This window comes from Mauremys mutica, chromosome 8 (genome assembly GCF_020497125.1).
Source record: "Mauremys mutica isolate MM-2020 ecotype Southern chromosome 8, ASM2049712v1, whole genome shotgun sequence".
In the NCBI taxonomy this organism is placed as follows: Eukaryota; Metazoa; Chordata; order Testudines; family Geoemydidae; genus Mauremys; species Mauremys mutica.
In genome coordinates, this window is record NC_059079.1 from 66,751,733 (window position 1) to 66,772,419 (window position 20,687).

Consider the following 20,687-nt stretch of genomic DNA (forward strand, 5'->3'; position numbering starts at 1 on the left):
TTTTCCAGCCTGGGTGACATACCCTGAGGAGGAGTACGCAATGCCTCCAAGTTAATGGTCATCACTCCCAACATTCCTTAGATCCATGGATCCTAGCCAACAAGACAAACTTGAAATACAAGGGACTGAAGTGACATGCATCTAAAAATGATGTCCACTGGGTATTTTAGATAAAATTTCCTATTCCAAAAGAAACAAGTGTTCTAAACTCTATTGTTGTCCTTTCACTGCCTCATAACTTGATAAAAAATGTACATCCAAATTCCAGCTCTCAAGATCAATATAACCATGACAACATGGGTTACAGTGCAACACCTTTTAACAAGCAAATTCAGCAAGACCATTCGCAAGACACAACTGTACTGCTCCCTTTCACAATATGAACATTGTTTCTGAAAATAGGATGTTCCAATCCTATGCAATGTCTATGAAAGGAAAGTGCCAGTTGATTTACAGTGTTAGTGATTTAAAGAGCACAAATAAACAACAAAACTGATTAAGCTGACAAGAACTCCCTTATCCAACAAAAGAGACTCAAAAGCCAAAGGCCATCTCCCAAAACCAAGCATAAAACTTACCTCTTTACCCTTCCCATACCCCCTCCAAACTTATCTCAAGAGTTCAAGTCTTGGGATTGTTAGCAAGAACATCCCAGCTGATATTAAATGCTTAGATGATGCATAATGAGAGAAAGGTATAAAGTAGCTATTCTCAAATAATGAAGGGTTTTGTAAATCTAAATCACACTTTGAATTGCATCTGGAAACAAATGGATAGCTAATGAGGTCTACAAAAGTGCAAGGATATTACTTAGGCACATCACTCCTAAGTAAGCAGGCCACTAACTCCTGCAATAGCAGAAATTTCCAAGTGTCTTCCAGAGAAGCCCCATGGAGAATGCATTGCAGCAGTTCAATCTAGTAGTAACAAAGATGTTGAGAACTGTGGCAGGGTCTGCATCCAAGAGATAAGGATGCAATCTCCTACACAGGAAAAATAAAAATGCCTATGTTTGCCTATTACTTGCAGCTGTCTGATCATAAAAGGCCCCCAAACAGTGAACATCAATAACAATCATCAGATATATTCTCTCACTAGAAAAGGCAGATGTTCCTGACATCACCTCCATCTCCCGGAACCTACCATCACTTAAATCTTTTATAGACTGCGCTTCAGCTCAGCCACTAATTCAAGCAGAAAAGGCAAGTCACTACACCACCTGCATTGCATGAAAAGACAGAACTGAGTAGTCCATATCAGAACATCTGTTTCATTCTGCGTTAAGCAAAAAGGCTGACATCAGAAACTTGTGGGTTCCTTGCACAAGAACCCTTAAGGCAGTTAAACACTCATCCAAAAATACTCTTTGAGTTGCTCCACTCTTTCCTCGTGGTAGTTCCAATCACAACTTCACTCCCAAGGACCACAAGTGGATCAACATTAGAGCTGGCTGGGAATCTGACAAAAAAGCTGATTTGTCAAAACTGAAACATTTTGCAGGAAAAGGTCAGTTTTGAAAAATTTTGACTCAATTTTTTTGAAAATTAAATTTTGAAATTGTCAAGACATTTTGTTTTGACATTTTCAAAAAAATTCTGATATTTTTCAGTTCAAAATAGCTTTTCACTTTGAAGTTTAAATTACAGTAAAAATAAAACAGAGAGAACAGCTGACATCAAAGTGACCTGAACCAAAAAAAAATTCAAATATTCGGTTTCTGAACATTTTTTAAATTTTGACTTTTCAGCCTGAGTCGGGAAAATTTTTACCTAGAATTTTTCAAAATTTCTTGCCTAACGCTGGTGAATATCACCTTGAGACCAATGCTATCATTGAAAGATCAGCATCGACAACTAACCTTTATCTATCACTAGGAAGAGCTTCGACCAATAATGCAAGCTCAGTCTCCATACTATATCCAGATCTAAAACTGACTGAGAAATCAAGAAAGTCAGATGGCATCAGATGATGCCAGAGTTATTTTTCTCCTCAGCCTTCTTCAATCTTTTCCAGAGACTGAGGTCTAGAAACAACAGTAGTTGGAAAAGTTTAGTGTCAAGAGACAGTTTCTCAAGCAAAAGTGGAAGAATCATTAGTTTGAGCAAAGCCAGCATCTTGCAACCCCACAAGGAGGCATTAGCTATCTGAAAATAATGGTCCCAACATCCACCACAGGTTTACAACCAAGGACACTGGTCCTTTCAAGTCTGTAATCTAACCTCTCTAATCACTACTGAGCAAAACTGGCCAAAACATACTTAGGAAAAATTTTTTTGCCTCCGCACATCAGGGCCGGCTCTAGGTTTTTTGCTGCCCCAAGCAAAACATTTTTGGCTGCACCCCCACCCCCGCACTTTTTTTTTTGGCTTTTACACAGTTTGCACTTTGCCGTTTTGTTTTGACTGTTTAAAATTTAAAAAAAATGAAAACAGAGAATTTGTAATTAGTGAAATAAAACAATTTCCGACTAGTGTAATTTTAACGTTTAATTTTAACAAAAACACAATTACAAACAATTTGAGTTCAACTATACACTGATATGAAAAAATGTTAGTGTCTTCCAGTTTATCATAAATTAAAAGAATTTATATGAACTGAATTTTCTGGTTTTTACACTTGCGTAGTCTTTTAATAAGTCGGTGAAATCTAAATTTCTTGCAATAGTACTTTCAATTGAAATTAACGTGAGTCCTGACAAACGATTTTGAGACATGGTGGACCTCAAATAATTTTTTAGTAATTTCAGTTTTGAGAAACTGCGCTCACCAGAAGCCACTGATACTGGTAATGTTAAAAAGAATGTGTAATGCTATAGCAGTGTTTGGAGTGAAAAAATCACTTCTTGCTATAAATTCTAATACTTTTAGAGGAGAAGTTTTAGGACTTATTAGCTCAGATAAAACTATTAATTCATCATACAATTCTACCGCATCAATGTCAGCAGCGTTATCAGTACTGAGAGCTAAATGTAGGTCTTGACAGGGCTTCATGAGGTCTTCTTTGGAAAATCGATTTTTAATATTTCCAATAGCGTATAAAAATGCAAAAGTTTCACAATGACCATGCAACTGACAAAATCTTTCTTCAATGGAAGTTATAGCTACATTCAAAATACAATAGAAACATTCAGCTTTAAACCTTTCATTTGGATCGAGAATAGGATCATCATGAGCCTCATAACAAAACTGTCTTGGTTTTTTCCCCGAGGACGAATGAATTGTTGAGGTGCAAACGTCAGTTCAAAATCAAGATCCTCTGCTATTGTTGTTGCTTCTTTGACAGTTTCTTCAAATCCTTCATCTGAACAGTATTTTTTTAAATATTCCAGTGTTTTATTCAAAATCGTCTTTGCCTCGGATATGTCTATAGTTATGTTCTGCATAACTTTGCTGGTCAAATTAATTTGATTTAGAATATTATGCCAAATAACCGTGCAACATGAAAATTGAAACTGCATCATTTTCTGAGCCAATGTTTCAGCTTCATGTCGAAATGAAGGATCATACGACAAGTCCTGGCTTATTTCGAATAGTGCATCATAAATCTCTCCTGATGAATATCGGAATGATCTAATAGCGTCTATCCTGCTTTCCCATCTAGTTTGACGTAGAGGTTTAAGTGTGAGTTTTTGTTCAAGATGCTTCTTCAAGATTGCCCAATGGTGTGTGGAAGCACTAAAAAAGTTGTAAATTGCTTGCACTGTGGTAAAATATGAAACGGCATCTTTAGATGATTTGGCGGCATCACTGACAACCAGACTGAGCGAATGCACATGGCAAAGAATGAAAAAAGCTCGATTGTTTAAATTCAGTATTCTCTGCTGTACACCTGCATGTCATCCTCGCATGTTTGAGCCGTTATCGTACCCTTGGCTGCGCATATTTTCTAAAGGTATTCCACAGTGTTCCAATCTCTGTAGAATTACATCTGTGAGGGCTTTCCCATAGTTTTGTTCACTGGTATAAATTCTAGAAAATGTTCACAAATTCTCACTTCTGCATTTTCATCTATTTTCAGAAATCGTAAAACTATTGACATTTGCTTGGTTTTGCTCAGATCTTGAGTACAATCAACTATAATTGAGTAATATTTGGCATGTTTCAAATTTGATAAAATTTCATTACGTGCTCCATTAGAAATTAATTCTATTATCTCATTTTGTGTATTTTTACCCAAATAATGGGTGTGAATCTCTCCATCTTTCACTCTTCGTACATGCTCAGCCATAACATTATCAAATTTTGCCAATAATTCAACCAACTGTAAGAAATTTCCATTGTTATTCTCATATAAAATATCCCAGGATCCAGGGAATGCTAGGCACTGTTCGGCTAGAAAATTAATGATTGCCAGTAAACGTTCCAACACCACTGTGAGGGAGGTGGCAGCCTCTGGGGCTCCAGCAAGCAGAAGCTCCCCAGGGGTCCCAGGGACCCTCCCGCCCAGCCCGACTCTTACTTTACTACGGATCTGGCCCGAGGTGGATTCATCTCCCATCGCCGCCACTCCTGTGGCTGGGGGTTGGAGCTGCTGCTGGATCCCAGCCCTGCTCATCCTCGGTCTTCGCCTTGGCCCCAGCACGAGTTCGGCTCAACCCGGGCTGCCACTCCGCTTCCCTCTCCCCTCCCCTGGCAAGAGGCGGCGCAGAGGGGAGGAGGAGGCAGAGGCGGGGACAAGCCAAGGAGGAGCGGCCCGCCCGGGCGCCATGTTCCACCTGTCCTTTACAGGCGGGGCAGGGCTGCGCTACCGACTCCCATCTGGGGGGTGGCCGCTGACCGCGGGAGAGCGCCGGGGACAAGCCGAGGAGGAGCAGCCCGTCCGCTGCAACCGGGGCAGGGCCGTGCTACCAGCTCCCGCCACTCTCCCGTGGTCAGCGGCCGCCCCCCTCTCCTCCCAGGCAGGAGCCAGTAGCGTGGTCCTGCCCCAGCTGCAGAGGAGGGGCCGCTCCTCCTTGGCTTGTCCCTGCTGCTCTCCTGCAGTCAGCAGCCACCCCTCTGGATCCTGACCGCCCCGGGTGGGGGCGGTAAACAGCTTCTTGTTCTGCCAACAGGGTGCGGCGGGCCAGGGAGCCAGCTAAGTGGGGACCGTGTCCCTGCCGCTCTCCCATGGGCAGCAGCCAGCCCCCACACCAAGGCGCCATGTTCCACCTGTCCTTTGCAGCTGGGGCAGGGCCGCGCTACTGGCTCCCACCTGGGGGGTGGCCGCTGACCGCGGGAGAGCGCCGGGGAGAAGCCGAGGAGGAGCGGCCCGTCCTCTGCAGCAGGGGCAGGGCTGCGCTACTGGCTCCCGCCTTGGGGGAGGGGGTGGCCGCTGCCCACAGGAGAGCGGCAGGAACATGCTCCCCACTTAGCCGGCTCCCTGCCCCGCTGCACCCCGGCGGCAGAACAAGAAGCTGTTTACCGCCCCCACCCGGGGCGGTCAGGATCCAGCCCAGAACACTGCCTCAGGTTTGAGCTGGGGCCCCAGCATTATGCCGCCCCAAGCACCTGCTTGTTTAGCTGGTGCCTAGAGCGCCCCTGCCGAACATAGCTCTACCACCATAGAGGAAGATAACCCAGTCAAAGTCAGACTAATCCTATCCACAAAGTACATGGAATATTTCTCCCAGCAGGCAAGCGTTGACTGTTTCCAGGTGTGGGCAGTTTACATTAATCAGACTACTCAGGGCCCAAGACTTTGAAGATGCAAACCTTCACTCTTCACCACACCATGGCATAAAATTGCTGAAGTTCTCGCTTTCCATGCCACAACTGGTCAAACCCTAAGCACAATTTCCACACCCAGTGCCTTAATTTCTTCCGCCCACTTCTTCTGTCACGTCACCTGTATAACAAGGTTTTGCTTACAACACTCCTGCTAATACATCCCAGAATTATGTTTGCTTTTTTGCAACAGTGGTACACTGTTGACGCATATTTAGCTTTGTGATCCACTATGACCCGCAGATCCCTTTCCGCAGTACTCCTCCCTAGGCAGTCGTTTCCCATTTTGTATGAGTACAAATGATTGTTCCTTCCTAAGTGGAATACTTCACATTTGTCCTTGTTGAATTTCATTCTATTTTCTTCAGAGCATTTCTCCAGTTTGTCCACATCATTCTGAATTTTAATCCTATCTTCTAAAGCACTTGTAACCATTCCCAGCTTGGTATCGTCCTCAAACTTTATAAGTGTATGCTCTATGCCTTTATCGAAATCATTGATGAAGATATTGAATAGAACTAGACCCAGAACTGACCATTGCGGCATAGGCACCGACTCCATGGGTGCTCCAGGGCTGGAGCACCCATGGGGAAAAAATAGTTGGTGCTCTAGCCCCGGGATCAGCATCTCTTCCTCCCCCACAGCACTTCTTGCCTGCCAGCAAGCTGCACTGATCAGCTCCTCCCCTCCCTCCAGCACCTCCCAGCTGCCGCGATCAGCTGTTCAGCGGTATGCAGGAGGCACTAGGGATGGAGGGGAAGGAGCGGGGACTGGAAGAAGCAGGGGCAGAACGGGCTGGGAAGGGGCAGAGGCAGGAAGAGGTAGGTGGGGGTGGGAAATTGGGAGAAGGGGTGGAGTGGGGGCGGGGCCTGGGGCAGAGCAGGGATAGAGCACACACACGCCCAGGAACAGAGGCAGTTGGCACCTATGCTCTGTGGGACCCCACTTGACAAGAGCAATGGTCTTAAATTGCAGCAAGGATGATCTAGGTTGGCCATTAGGAAAAACTTAACTATCAGGGTAAACACTGGAATAAATTGCCTAGGGAGGTTGTGGAAATCTCCATTACTGGAAATTTTTAAGAGCAGGTTAGACATGAGTGCAGGAGACTGGACTAAATGACCTCTCAAGGTCCTTTTAAGTCCTATGATTCTATGGCGACCTGTGAGGATGGCATCAACGAATGAGAAATTTAGAATTCATTGTATTGATAATAAAGAACAAAAGATTGATTAGTGTACTTCAGGCCATCAACAAATTAATCTACCAAAAAGATTGCTTCTCAGAGAGGTATGAAATCCAACAGCAACTATCACTCTCAAGACATTGTGAACTATACTCTCCATGTGGACCAGAACACAGGTGCAACCTGACCTCTCCCAACAGTCTCAAGAAAGTAATGGCGCAATGATGAAAAATAGTGCGATCTTCAGCTCTAAAGACCTGTTCACATTATTTATACCTTAAATATTTACTAAACACATAGTTTAAAAGATTCAAAGTAATTTTAAGAAGTCAGTGTGTCCCCAAGTAGCTAGAACTACAGTCTCAATGTGCTGTAATATTTATACTGCTTACTGTATTTTTCACTCCATGCATCTGATGAAGTGGGTTTTAGCCCACAAAAGCTTATGCCTAAATAAATCTGTTAGTCTCTAAGGTGCCACAAGGACTCCTCGCTGCTTTTGTCTCAATAGGGATCTTCAATTTAATAACTGAAGAAACTGTGTTTCTCAAAGCCTAGTTCTTTTTGTTCTAATTTTTTCCTTTAGAAAGCAATGGGAATTACAGCATTTCAGTTGTTTTGTTATTATTTTGCTAATTTATCGAGTTTTCTTATTTTTAGAGAACCTAAAGTGATTTTTCAAGTGATTTTTTCAATGTTTCCAAATTAAATTAAAGCTCAACCTTTTAATCATTCCTTTAAACAATATACGTTCAAAAAGCAGGGGCTTCTGATTATTTATTCATTATGTGTTTAAGACACTTACTGAAATGAAATTACACCTCTACCCTGATATAACACTGTCCTTGGGAGCCAAAAATTCTTACTGCGTTATAGGTGAAACCGCGTTATATCGAACTTCCTTTGATCCGCCGGAGTGCACAGCCCCGACCCCCGGAGCACTGCTTTACCGCGTTATATCCGAATTCATGTTATATTGGGTTATGTTATATCGGGGTAGAGGTGTACTAGTCTTATTACTCAGAAGTTTCCTTTAACCAGTTCAACATTCCCAGTATTGTACACCAAATAATGCTCTTAAATACTTTGGGTTCAACCTTATTGTGACACAGATATGCCCAGGCAGGTATATTACACCTGTGTCTAACCATCTTCTCGATAATTCATTGTAGGGGTCGGCAACCTTGCCAAAAACTAAGAACTAGCTGATCGCCATAGTTATTGGGAATTGTACGGGAAATATTTTAAGAGAGATGTAAAATGTAGACTATTCTGTTCCAAAACTGTATGAGGTGAAGCATGTCACCTGAGGAGGGGTGGGTCTCAGAGCTAAGCCAATCAAGAGTGAGAGCAGTCAACAACCTTCAACCTGATCTAACACAGCCCTGTATTTACAGGCTGGATCAAATGCAGGCTTGAGCATTTACAAAGACAAGAAGAGACTGAATAAGGGATCCAGGGCTCAGCTGAAGTTAATGAAACACCCTGAATCTGAAAAGGGACAGAAGTCTGGAACCGTATCAGTGACAAAGAAAAGGCACAAAACATTATCCATTACAGAGGCAACACTCTGCTAGCGTGTTTCATGAAAAGTAGATCCTAGCTCTCTAGACCGGACAAGTGCTGTAAGGACTGAACACTGGGAAGAAATACCTTATTAGACTGGAACAGAACTTGTTAAAAATGATAGGCTCTAGATTTGCATTTCATGTAATCTCATGTTTCCAATCTTTTTACTTGTATCTATTTTGGATCTTTATCTTAGAGTTGTTAAATAAATTCTATTTGGATTTACTATAGACATGACTTGCCTTACACTAAAGAAAGTGTTGAACTGAGGTGAAGCTAGTGAACTGGGGTGCTTCCATGGAGGCAGTGGAATAGGGTACACTGTGTGGGTATCCGGAAGATAATGGACTAGGTCCTTGAGTGTATCAAGTGGGGCACGCTAATTATCAGACACTAGAGCAAAAGAGTGGGTTCATGGAGCCTGGAACAGAGTACTTGTCCTCCCAGTGGCTGGCAGATTTGAGAGAATTTTCCCCTATTGGGCACAGACAAGGTTGTCTCATGCTGTAAGCAGATGGTAGTGATTCATCCTGCTTACACCCTCAGTTACCCCAATAGCGTCACAACTACAACATGCTAAACACTCTAAAGTAAATGAGAACAGAGGGTGCTCAGCACCTCCCAGGACAAACCCCGCCAGAACTGGTTATCTACGGCCCTCAAGTGGTACTCTGCTCTTCTTCAAGGGGCACCTTAAAGTCAAAACTATTATTTTTAATTCCCTGTGTTGCAACCATGAACACCTTACATTAACAATGGATTAAATTTACAGATCTCACGCAGTTTTCATTATTTACTCTGTGCTTCCTTAGCCAAAATAAGAGACTAGAGCAGGGGTCGGCAACCTTTCAGAAGTGGTGTGCCGAGTCTTCATTTATTCACTCTAATTTATGGTTTCACGTGCCAGTAATACATTTTAACGTTTTTAGAAGGTCTCTTTCTATAAGTCTATAATATATAACTAAACTATTGTTGTATGTAAAGTAAATAAGGTTTTTAAAATGTTTAAGAAGCTTCATTTAAAAATAAATTAAAATGCAGAGCCCCCCAGACCGGTGGCCAGGACCCAGGCAGTGTGAGTGCCACTGAAAATCAGCTCGCGTACCGCCTTCAGCACCCGTGCCATAGGTTGCCTACCCCTGAACTAGAGTTTTTCCACTTTAATTTCTAGTCAGATATCCCGCCTGGCTCTCATGCACTGGCACCACCGAGTAGTGTTTGCTTAGTAAACACTGCAGGGAACCCAACGTAGCATCCCAACACAAAGCTGCCCCTATTGATTTTTAGAGTTTCATTAACACATCCCTCCCTATTTGTATTGAGGCAGGCTGGCAGTCTTCCCCCCCCGACTGGTCTCCCTGTCTGAGGGGCTAGCAGTGGGCACTCTCCTCCTTCCATGAGCATCCTCGCAGGCCGGATGCGGGGGCTAGCCTGGGGAGTTTCAGGGGTGTTGGTGAAGCCCCATCACACACTTTCCAGTCCTGGCAGCAACCCCTGGGGCAGGAAGGAGCAGAGGTCAGATTCCAAGTACACAAAGCAGGGGACCTAGGATGAGGGGGGAGGAGTGAGCTCCCCAGAGACCCCCAAACCAGAGACCGCAAAGCAATGGGGCAAGAGCGAGCCCCCTAAAGACCGCCCCACAGCAGGGAGACAACAAAACACGGGGCGGCGATGGACCCTAGAGACCCCTGCACCAAAGGGACCCAAAGGCAATGGAGCGGAGCAGAACCCCTCACACTGAGGGGACTCCAGGACACCGGGGAAGGGCAGAGACCCCGTACCGAGGGGACCCCCAGACACTGGAGCAGGGACAGTCCGCTGAAGGGCAGAGCAGAGAGACGCCCGCGCCGCGGAGCCCGACATGGCACAGGCTCCGCCCCCACCGCCAGAAACCCCCGGCCCTGGGTAGGGCAACCGCCCCATCCCCTCGGCGCGCCCCCTAGCGGAGGCAGCCCCCGACCCGCACTCACCCGCCGCCGGCTGCCCGCGGCTCAACAGCAGCAGCAGCAGCAGGAGCGCCCCGAGCGCCGGGCCAGGCCCCCGCATCGCGCCCCGAGCCCGCGCCGGAGCCAGCCCGGCAGCGAAGCGGCGGCTCGGGGCCGCGCGGAGGGATCTTCCGGCACCGCCGCGCGGAGGGACTCGGCTTCGGCTTCGTACGGGCTGGCGTCTGGCCCTCCCCCGCTTCCTGCGCGGTCGGGCGGCTCCGCCGGTGGGGACCGCGGCACAGGCCGCCGGGAGCGGCCGCTAGAGGGCGCGGGGCTGGGAGGCGCAGAGCCTGCGAGCACCGGGCCAGGACGCCCTGTGAGGGGCAGGGAGGGGAACTAGATGCCCTCCGGCAGGAGCCCTATGGGGGAGCGCGGAGGGGGAACTAGACAGCCCTCCCCCAAGACAGGGAGCCCTCTTGGGGGAGCCAGGCCAGAAGGGAACTAGACAGCCCCCCCCCCAACAGGGACCCCATGGGGCGGTGGGGGGAGCCAGCTGGCCCTCCCCCCAAGACAGGGAGTCCTATGGGGCGGGGGTCAGAAGGGAATTAGATGGCTCTCCCCCTAAGTCAGGGAGCCCTATGGGCAGGGGAACCCGACAGGTCAGCTGGACAGGGAACATGATGCTTCCCAGGCTGTGAGGTACCTCACTATCTGCCATGGCAACACAAGCCTGGCCCTCTAGGCCTCATCAGCACCCCTGTCTCTGCAGATTAGCGTGCATCCTCCAAGCATCTCCCTGGAGGGTCCAGTCCCTGGTCTCTCACAGGATTCCCAGTTCTGCTGTTCCCAAAGGAACTGTATTCTCCAACTTAGTCCGACTCCCACCTCAGATCAGCGCTCGGCTCACACACAGCACTTAGACATGTTTACAGTAAAAGTAAGTACAAGTTTATTTAACAATGAGTAGAGATTCAAGTGAAAGCAAGTAGTAGTATTGGAAACACATAGCTACATATAAAATAACACATTCTAGAGCCCAGACCAAGGGTTCTCAAACTGGGGGTTGGGACCCCTCAGGGGGTTATGAGGTTATTACATGGGGGGATCGCAAGCTGTCAGCCTCCACCCCAAACCCTGCTTTGCCTCCAGCATTTATAATGGAGTTTATATATTTAAAAAAGTGTTTTTAATTTATAAGGGGGGGTCGCACTCAAAGGCTTGCTATGTGAAAGGGGTCACCAGTACAAAAGTTTGAAAACCACTGGCCTAGACCTACTTAACTAGATATTTTCCTCCTGTCTTATAGAGCAGGGGTGGGCAAAGTTTTTGGCCTAAGGGCCACATCTGGGTATAAAAATTGTATGGCGGGCCATGAATGATCACCAAATTGGGGATTGGGGTGTGGGTGCAGGCTCTGGAGTGGGGCCAGAAATTAGTTCAGAGTGTGGGAGGGGGCTCCAGGCTGGGGGCAGGTGAGGGCTCTGGCTGGGGGTATGGGCTCTGGGGTAGGGCTGGGGATGAGGGGTTTGGGGTGCAGGAGGGGGCTCCGGGCTGGGACTGAGGGGTTCAGAGGGCAGGATGGGGATCAGGGCTGGGGTGCAGGGGGGAGTGAGGGCTCCAGCTGGGGGTGCAGGCTCTGGGGTGGGGCTGGGGATGAGGAGTTTGGTGTTCAGGAGGGAGATCAGGGCTGGGGCAGGGGGTTGGGGCACAGGGGAGAGGCTCGGGGTGCAGGCTCTGGGCAGCACTTACCTCAAGCAGCTCCCTGAAGCAGCAGCATGTCCCTCCTACAGTTCCTATACAGAGGCGCTGCCAGGTGGCTCTGCACACTGCCCTGTCCGCAGGTGCCACCCCCGCAGCTCCCAGAAGCAGCTGCATGCCCACGTACAACTCCTATGCGGAGGCATGGCACCAGCCATGCAGCTCTGCACACTGCCCCATCCGTAGGTGCCGCCCCTGCAGCTCCCATTGCCCACAGTTCCTGGCCAATGGGAGCTGCGTGGGGCGGCACTTGGGGTGGGGGCAGTGTGTGGAGCCCCCTGGTTGCCCCTATGCGTAGAAGCTGGAGGGGGGATATGCCGCTGCTTCTGGGAGCTGCGTGGCAAGCCCCTGACCCCGCTCCCCAACTGGAGCACCACAGTGGGGCAAGCCCCGACCTCGCTCCCCAGCGGGAGCTCCAGGGCTGGATTAAAAGGCCTGAGGAGTTGGATGCGGCCGCGGGCCGTAGTTTGCCCATCCCTGTTATAAAGCAATGCTCACCCAAAGTCCTTCCAGTGTTTTAAAGCCAGGCTTGGTCCTGATCCTTTTTCCATGAGATGAGTCACATTGCCTGCTTCCGTCCTCTAGATATTACCCAACATTCAATTCTCTTTACTCCTAAACAGCATCCCCTCCTACAGTTTATTTCTTCCTGTAAGTTTCCTGTCTTGAAGATTTCACAATCTCTTGATTAGCATTTTGGTTCAGCATGGAAACAGGCATACCCTGTGAGACATGCAAGGCCCAATATGCACCTGACCATGCAGAGAGAGAAGTGTTTGTTGCCTCCTGCTTGAAAGGAACCTCACAGACATGTCACCTTCTGGTTAAACAGCTTTGAGAACATAATATTTTAGGAGTTGTGTCTAAACAGAGTAAGTATGTCCACTGGTGTGATGGGATGTTAGATGGGTTGGGATCTGAGTTACTATAGAGAATCCTTTCCTGGATGCTGGCTGGTGAGTCTTGCCCACATGCTCAGGGTTTAACTGATCGCCATATTTGGGGTCGGGAAGGAATTTTCCTCCAGGGCAGATTGGCAGAGGCCCTGGAGGTTTTTCGCCTTCCTCTGCAGCATGGGGCACAGGTCACTTGCTGGAGGATTCTCTGAAGCTTGAGGTCTTCAAACCACAATTTGAGGACTTCAATAACTCAGGGGGGTTTGTTATAGAAGTGGATGGGTGAGATTCTGTGGCCTGCATTGTGCAGGAGGTCAGACTAGATGATCATAATGGTCCCTTCTGACCTTAAAGTCTATGAGTCTATCCCTCCATACATTTTACATTGATTTTGATTTCCTGTAGCTCTTGATAGAGACCTCACATACCACCTGTTAGTGAAGTAAGCATATATCTGACTGTGGTGGGGCACACTCACCCTTTCATCCAGCTGTGATGTCACCAGGAACCTCAGCTCCAGCATCTCCTACTGGTCATCTGCCTCTGGCTCCAGGTCTTCCATGGCTCAAACCTCCAGCCAACTCAAAGTTCAAACGTCTTCCAGGGTATCAAGAACAAATTCAAATGAATCTGGGTAATTCTGCTGCTGTTTGAGCTACTGAAGTCTTCTCCTTCTGTTTGCAAAATCCTAGATCTCAGGACTTCCCTTGCAGGAGCCTATGCTGCCAGTAGCATGCTGCCCCCATTATTTACCATCTGTTACTCAAACCCCAAGTTTCAGGCTGCTGCAGGGTATGTCTACCCTGAAATAAAACACTTGCAGCTGGCCCATGTCAGCTGACTCAGGCTCCTGGGCTGCAGTGCTATAAAACTGCATTACAGACATCCAGGCTCAAGCTGGAGTCTGGGCTCTAGGACCCTCCTTCCTCATAGGATCCCAGAGCCCAAGCTCCAGCCTGAGCCCAGATGCATACCCTGCAATTTTATAGTCCCACAGCCAAGCCCCACGAGCCTGAGTCAGCTGACACAGGCCAGCTGTAGGTGTCAGTATACCCAGAGAGACTTGTCTCCTACGAAGTCTCCCCAACTGAGCTCCTCCAGTCTACTTATTATGGCTTAGCTCCACCCTTTCTGGCCTGGAAACAATTAGCTACTCCCCTTCCTAGGTACAGACCATGACTAAGTGAGTGTATTTCCTACCCTTGTAGGTGATGAGGTGAAGACCCATCACATATCCATCCCTCTTCAAGGTAGTACCTATCACGGTCCTTTCTCTGCTACTGTATGGGGCTCTGCAGTCACTCCAGCTTTTTCCTCTAAGTTATGTACCTGGGTGAACAAATGACTTTCATCTAGCACATCTTCATAATGTTCTTTCCAGTATTCTCTATCTTGCATATGTATTTGCAGGGCCGCCTCTGCAGCGTTCTCTTGAAGTTTTCAGATCTGTGTACTCCCAACAGCTGGTCCAGCCTTCTGCAGGTCACCTTTGGGGCAGCAGGTGTCAAATTCAATTAATATGGTGGCCTGATCCGATACCCCATCATTTGGCAATGGCCACATTCAGCAAAAGTGATTAAAATAGAAATAGATAAAGATAAAGCATGGTGGTAATTACTTTATTTAAAATTTTATTTGAAGGGGAGTCTGCCAGTCTACCTGCCACAATAGGCATTCACCCTTTGACTTATTTGGAATTTCTTTTTCTTTGACTGGCCAGGTTGGAGTATCTACTCTCCAGCTGGTGTGTAAGCACTCTTCAGTGTCATTTCCGCTTTCCTGCATATGTACCAACTTCCACCAGACTTGTACAGTACTTCTCATTACCTCATGCTAGTTGAATGTGCATGAGAGGTCAGGATTCATAGGTCAGGGTGACGTTGTGGCATCATCTGTTTGATGGGCAGATCTGGTGTAACAGCTGGCTCTGGCAGAGAACACTGCCTCAGATCTCAGGAGAACATGCACATAATGGAGGTCACTCAGATGCTGAACAATTTCAAAATACTTGCAAAGAGTCAAGAAACCAGTAAAAACTCCTCATGTAAGACACTAGGCTGAGAAACTTCCTGGGGAAAGGGACAAGACAAAAGAACCAACCAGCACATCATCTGAGCCCTGAACCTCCTCCCTCATTAGGCAAAGCTTCCATAGACTGGAATGGTGATCAGATTCCAGGCAGAGAAGACAGTTTGTGCTGGAGAATCCTGTTCCCTGAGAGAGGAACTGTGGAGAGCACACTCTGAATCCTGCTCCTCTGCAAAAAAACTCACTGACCCTCTTCCCCTCAGAGCATTTCCCCTGGGGAAATGGGAGCACTGTCACAGAGTCACCGGGCGATGCTCTGGAACTACTCCGTACGAAGACAGTCAGGACTCTGGGGGAGTATGCATCCTCTCTCTGAGCATACTTTCTCCAGGGCAAGAAGCTTACACAGCTTCGACCTTCCTGGGTCTGACCTCGGAGCATTCAGCATCCCCTTTCACACTGTGCGCTTCCCTCACTAAGTCCGCACAGGCACTTCCTGGAGAAGCCAGAGGGCCATGCACCCCAACTCTGCAGTCAGATGTAATTCTCAGCCAGCCAGTAAAACAGAAGGTTTATTAGATGACAGGAACATGGTCTAAAACAGAGCTTGTAGGTACAGAGAACAGGTCCCCTCAGTCAGGTCCATCTTGAGGGGGTTAGGGAGCCCAGAACCCGGTTCTGGGCCTCCCTCCATTTCCCCAGCCAACTCTAAACTGAAACCCCCTCCAGCCCCTCCTCTGGCCTTTGTCTCTTTTCCAGGCCAGGAGGCCACCTGATCCCTTTGTTCTCCAACACCTTTAGTTGGCACCTTTGATGGGGGGAGGCCCAGGCCATCAGTTGCCAGGAGACAGGGTGTCGGCCATTCTCTGTGCAGTCTGCATCTCACCTGCCTAGGGCTCTTCAACAATCACACAGCCTTATCCCACCACCTAGATACTTAAGAAAGGCATAGGGGAAACGGAGGCACACACACAGTATTCGGAGAAAACATTAAAAACATTCCCACTTCGTCACAAGCAGCAACAGAGTGCATGAGCACATGTTCCTGTTTTGAGGAGACAGGCTGTCCTTTGCCAGAGAGTCACTCCTTGGTTAAGCATTGACTTGGCAATGCCTCTTCAGGTGCAGGATGGCTTTAGAGAAGAATGGATACTTGTCTCTGCCATGCCTGAAGGAGATCATCCTACTGAATGGAGTTTTGATAGCCCTTCACAGATGGTGCCCAGGCCAACCTTGTCCCAGATCCAAAGGAGTTCCCCTCATATCCATCTGCAGTGAGGACCTGCATCATTGCTCAGAAGGAGTCAGTTGCAGCCCTGGGCTCCCTGATCTGTGTTTGTGTTGCTTCCTCTTTCTTTAACATCAAAATCCCTCACTTCCAGAACTACCTCAGCTTTCCTTCCTCTAACCCTCCTGCTTGAAGGCAGAAGAATACAGAAGTGAGGCTTCTTCATTTTCCAGTTGGGCCTTGAGCTTGAGTGCTCAACCACAGCCATAGGATGAGTCCATGGGTCTCTCCAGCACTGAACCGTGGCGGTGAAGAGAACTCAGGACAACTTTGCTTGAGTCAGAGGCCATATCAGCCAACTCCCTGGGCACAAGTGAGATTAGTTGCTCCCGTCTCATGTGGGATTTATATCCTCCATTGCAAATACAGTACACAGAGGAGACAGTACTCATTTGTAAGTAATGTAAAAGTGAACCTGTAGGACACAAGGCCTGCAGTTCTCTCCAGGCGTCTACTGATCCCCTCTGTTGGATGGGAAAGATCATGGGTTGGGAATAGCTGGCTATATGGGGAAGCTGATTTGGCACCTAGTCAAGGATTATGTGAAAACAGATTACATTTTGTATTTTAACTTTCCTCACAGTGCCCATCTCCACTGAAGAAGAGCTACATGCCACCTTTGAAGCTTTCAAAACCATTTGAGCATATGGTTGGGGTTCTTCATTCCCATCTACCACAAACATACATGGATTTTGTTCTGATTAACAAACCTCCCTGGAGGTGCGACTACCTGTAAATTCAGAGCCCCAGAGAATATTATGACAGATATCCCAGGTCAAGTGCACATTCAAGAGAGCAGAAATTCTGGTAAGAGGAACCTACTGATGAAATGTGAAATCAGTTGCTTCAAAGACTGAGCTTGCCTGGGTCTAATACCTGCAGCCATGGACTACTGATCAGCAAACCAGACCCTCCTTTGAATGAGATGCTGTGGCCAGGTAGCAGTAGTGAGTGCAAACAGGTACATGTGGTTACATTCAGCATAAGTGATTAATTGGTGACAACACGGATATGATAGCAGAGTTAGAACTACTTCTAAGCATTCAGAGACCTCCAGTGTTAACTCTTTCAATGCCTGCCAGCATGGGTGCAGGTGTGTTCAGTCATTTGGAATGGTAGCTCTTGAGGAGACTGGCTGTGGAGGTGCTAGAAGCTAGAGGGAGCAGCAGTTACTGTCTTGACAACCACTAATGCAGAGAGACTGGAAACTATTGAGTTCCCCCGCCTCCAGGATAACTATTTCTCTCAAGCCTTTGCCATCAAACCTGTTGGACCATAAAGACCCTATGGTGGTGGGGAAATGGGAAGGATAACTGCATGGAGGGAAGAGGCTGGCTCACTGACAGGAGGGATATCCCTACCTAACTTAACTCTCTACAAATAAAACTAGAGATACTATTCATACTGTTATCTAAAGTCTTCTTATATTTAGCCAGTATGGGAATGGCATGCAAAACAACCAACCTTCCTCCCCCCGCAGAGGAGCTGGTCATGAAGGAAGGGTGACTGGAGCCTACTCTGCTCAGGATTCTCCATCAGAGGGGCACAGACTGCAGAGTCACTTGAAGGACTGGAGTCTGACAGATGTACCGGAGGCTCCTCAGTCATGGTGATCAAAAGTGAGTTTAGGGGGCTAAAGATAGTGATGAGGATTAAGCCTTCTTCCACTCTGGCAGAGCTCCAAACCACCACAGCATGTACAGTGATTCCCCATCCCTTAGTGCACAACAGAAATTCTTCTGGCAATTGCTCAGATTTCACTTTTGCTGCAACAGCTCTGTTGTGTTGCAGTAAGAGAAACTGGATTTCAGCAGGGCTAACTTGGTAGTGACTTTTTGTTTCTCTGAAGTCAGCTGCCTATTGCCTGCTGCCAACTTCTAGCCACAGAAGTCGAACGCCCTATCATTTGAAGAGTCTGTATTTCAGGCTGCAGAAAATAGACATCCTCATTTCCGAAAGGTCACGCCAGTGCTAGTACAAAAATGTTCTCAGTAAACAGTGAAAAGCCCCAACGTATTTTTTTTCTTTCAACATCAAAACAAGTCTATCCACACAAGCTCAAGTTTCAGCATTGCTCAGCTTCCCTGCCCTCTGCAGTGGGATGGGGTAAAGGGCAAGTCATCCCAACACCTCACCCCCCAAGCCAGATACAGTTGCAATATGCACCATTTTACCAGCCAATTGGGGAAGTTGAGTTTTCAGAAATATGTTGTGGCTTTTGAGAAAAGTACTAACTGACAAACTCCCCAGCAATTTAATTCCTGCTTCAACCAAGGAGCGTGCCCGGCCGACACTCCTACCCCATCTTTGAGGCCAGAGGCAATTGGGTCAATTCTTTCAAACTCCCACTAAATTAGAGTGAACCCTATCAATTATACTGTTCCTTCCCTTCCCCATTCCTGGCACCATCCAATCAAAACTACCATGAGGAATGCTGTGCTTATGGCATTGCTCATACTGCAATGCTCCAGAAGGCTCATCTCACAGACTGAGAAATAAGCGATGGGGTAGAATATTTAAATTGGGAAATAGCTTCAATTTCTTGCATTTCAAGATATGCCATCCCCCTCCCTCAGCACTGGAGGACACCCATTTCCTTCCCCTGTCAGAGTTGGCGCCTTTGAACTCCAAGTGAAAGCAAAGCTAAGGACTCAATGAGGCTCAGAAACTAAGATCTAGGGCTGTGCACTAGTCCAGCTATTCATATTCTGAGATTATTCAGTCATGTGACTGTATGGATTATTTCAGGTATGCAACTAAGAACTCATCACTGCTATTGTAATTCTGATTTACTAAATGGCAAAAGCAATTCCCAGTAAGAATTCCCCAGGAAACACAATTTTAAAAACCCACCTGTTTAATATTTGTAAAATACTCTGGGATCCTGGGATGAAAAATGTCAAGTGCAAAATCCTCTTGTTATAGTGGATGAATATTTTTAGAAAGTTTGAGCGGCCATTTTATGAGTGGGGGGATATATACATTTTCTGTTGTGAAAACAATCTTTATGATTAAAAAATCATAGCGATAGCAAAATGGCTGAAGTCTACAAGTAAGCAGTTGGGCATGGAAGTAGTCATCATAGCCTTGGTCTGGAGAAAATTGGTTTCAATTTGACAAAGCAATGAGTGTTTGAAAAGTCAAGTCAAGCATGCACATCTTGCATGATAATGGTGAGTAAGGATCTGAGCCAGCTCCCATTCAAGTCAAAACAAACACCTGTAGGAGTAAAGCATTGTCCATACATCCGCTCTGCAGGTGAACAGACAGACGTACGGAGAACTAAAACACGTAGACAGGATGACTTTCTGCACACCACAGGGCAATTCACTAGCAGTGTAAAACAGCGTAATGCTTAGTTACGAAATGGTACACTCGGTACAATGCCACTCAAAGCTTGTCTACAGCAGGACAGTCAGGAAAGTTGAGATGAATCAAATAAAGCTGACAAAGTGGGTATTCACCCACGAAAGCTTATGCTCCAATACATCTGTTAGTCTATAAGGTGCCACAGGACTCCTTGTCACTTTTTACAGATCCAGACTAACACAGCTACCCCTCTGATACAAATAAAGCTGTGAAGCTAATGTGCATTAAATCCTTGTCAAGATTCTCTTGTTCATAAGTAAAGTGGATTTAGCTGGTTGTAGCTTAATCCTCCTATGATGAAGTGAGGGGTTTTCTTGGTTTTTCTGTGTTTTCCAGTGGGTTGCATGCAGAGGGAGGGGGACTCAGTGTCCCCGGGTGTTACTGGTTTAACGAGGTGAGGGAAGAGGGAGTTTGTTGTTACAGAGGACCGGAGAGGGAACTTGGGACCCTGGCCGATGGCCTGGAGGATGGAGACCCCAGCGACTGGTGACCCGGAGACCCAGCTCAGGAGTCACAGCCGGTTCTGGCCAGTGAGAGGACAATGGGCTGCGATGAGGACCCCGGTGACCTGACCAGCCGGTTCCAGCCAGCAGAGGGGCCAGAGGAGGGCTGAGAGGAGAGGAGACCCAGGCCTTCCTGTTTTACAACCCTGTTTACCTGGAGAGAAGACAATGGACAGAGGCAGGGCTTGGGGCCGGGGATATCGGAGGCCCAGCTGGGAAGCAGGGGGGCTCGGGGCTGGAGAGGGGGAGCAAGCAGAGCCCCCCTGGATGCAGGGGAGACTGGGATGTGCTGGGCTGAGGGAGGCCAGGCTTGAGGCCCTGAGAGTTTCCTGTGCTGTGTTCAACTCTCAATAAACCCTCCTGTTTTATGCTGGCTGAGGGTCACTCCAGTCTAGAGAACAGGGTTGCATCAACCCCTTCGGGGGTGAGGAGGCCCGGGGGGTCCAGAGCACGTGGACTCCCT

The 20,687-nt window shown here is 47.4% G+C and overlaps 1 protein-coding gene and 1 long non-coding RNA gene across 3 annotated transcripts in view; one reads left to right on the top strand and one right to left on the bottom strand.

Annotated features, from left to right (window-relative positions):
- NOTCH2 (notch receptor 2) overlaps window positions 1–10,518 on the bottom strand; it is a 159,674-nt gene extending 149,156 nt beyond the window's left edge. Inside the window, exon 1 of the mRNA XM_045026116.1 lies at window positions 10,428–10,518. Within this exon, the coding sequence (XP_044882051.1) occupies window positions 10,428–10,503 (76 nt within the window). The 5' untranslated portion in view covers window positions 10,504–10,518. The remainder of the gene's footprint in view (window positions 1–10,427) is intronic.
- Window positions 10,475–17,750, top strand: LOC123375336. Of its 2 annotated transcripts, XR_006581405.1 has the most exons (3): window positions 10,475–10,666; window positions 11,152–11,319; window positions 16,936–17,750. It is a non-coding gene; the product is annotated as an uncharacterized LOC123375336 (long non-coding RNA). The 2 variants fall into 2 exon arrangements; XR_006581404.1 differs by lacking the exon at window positions 10,475–10,666 and having other exon boundaries at window positions 10,678–11,319.
- Window positions 17,751–20,687: the final 2,937 nt, after the last annotated feature.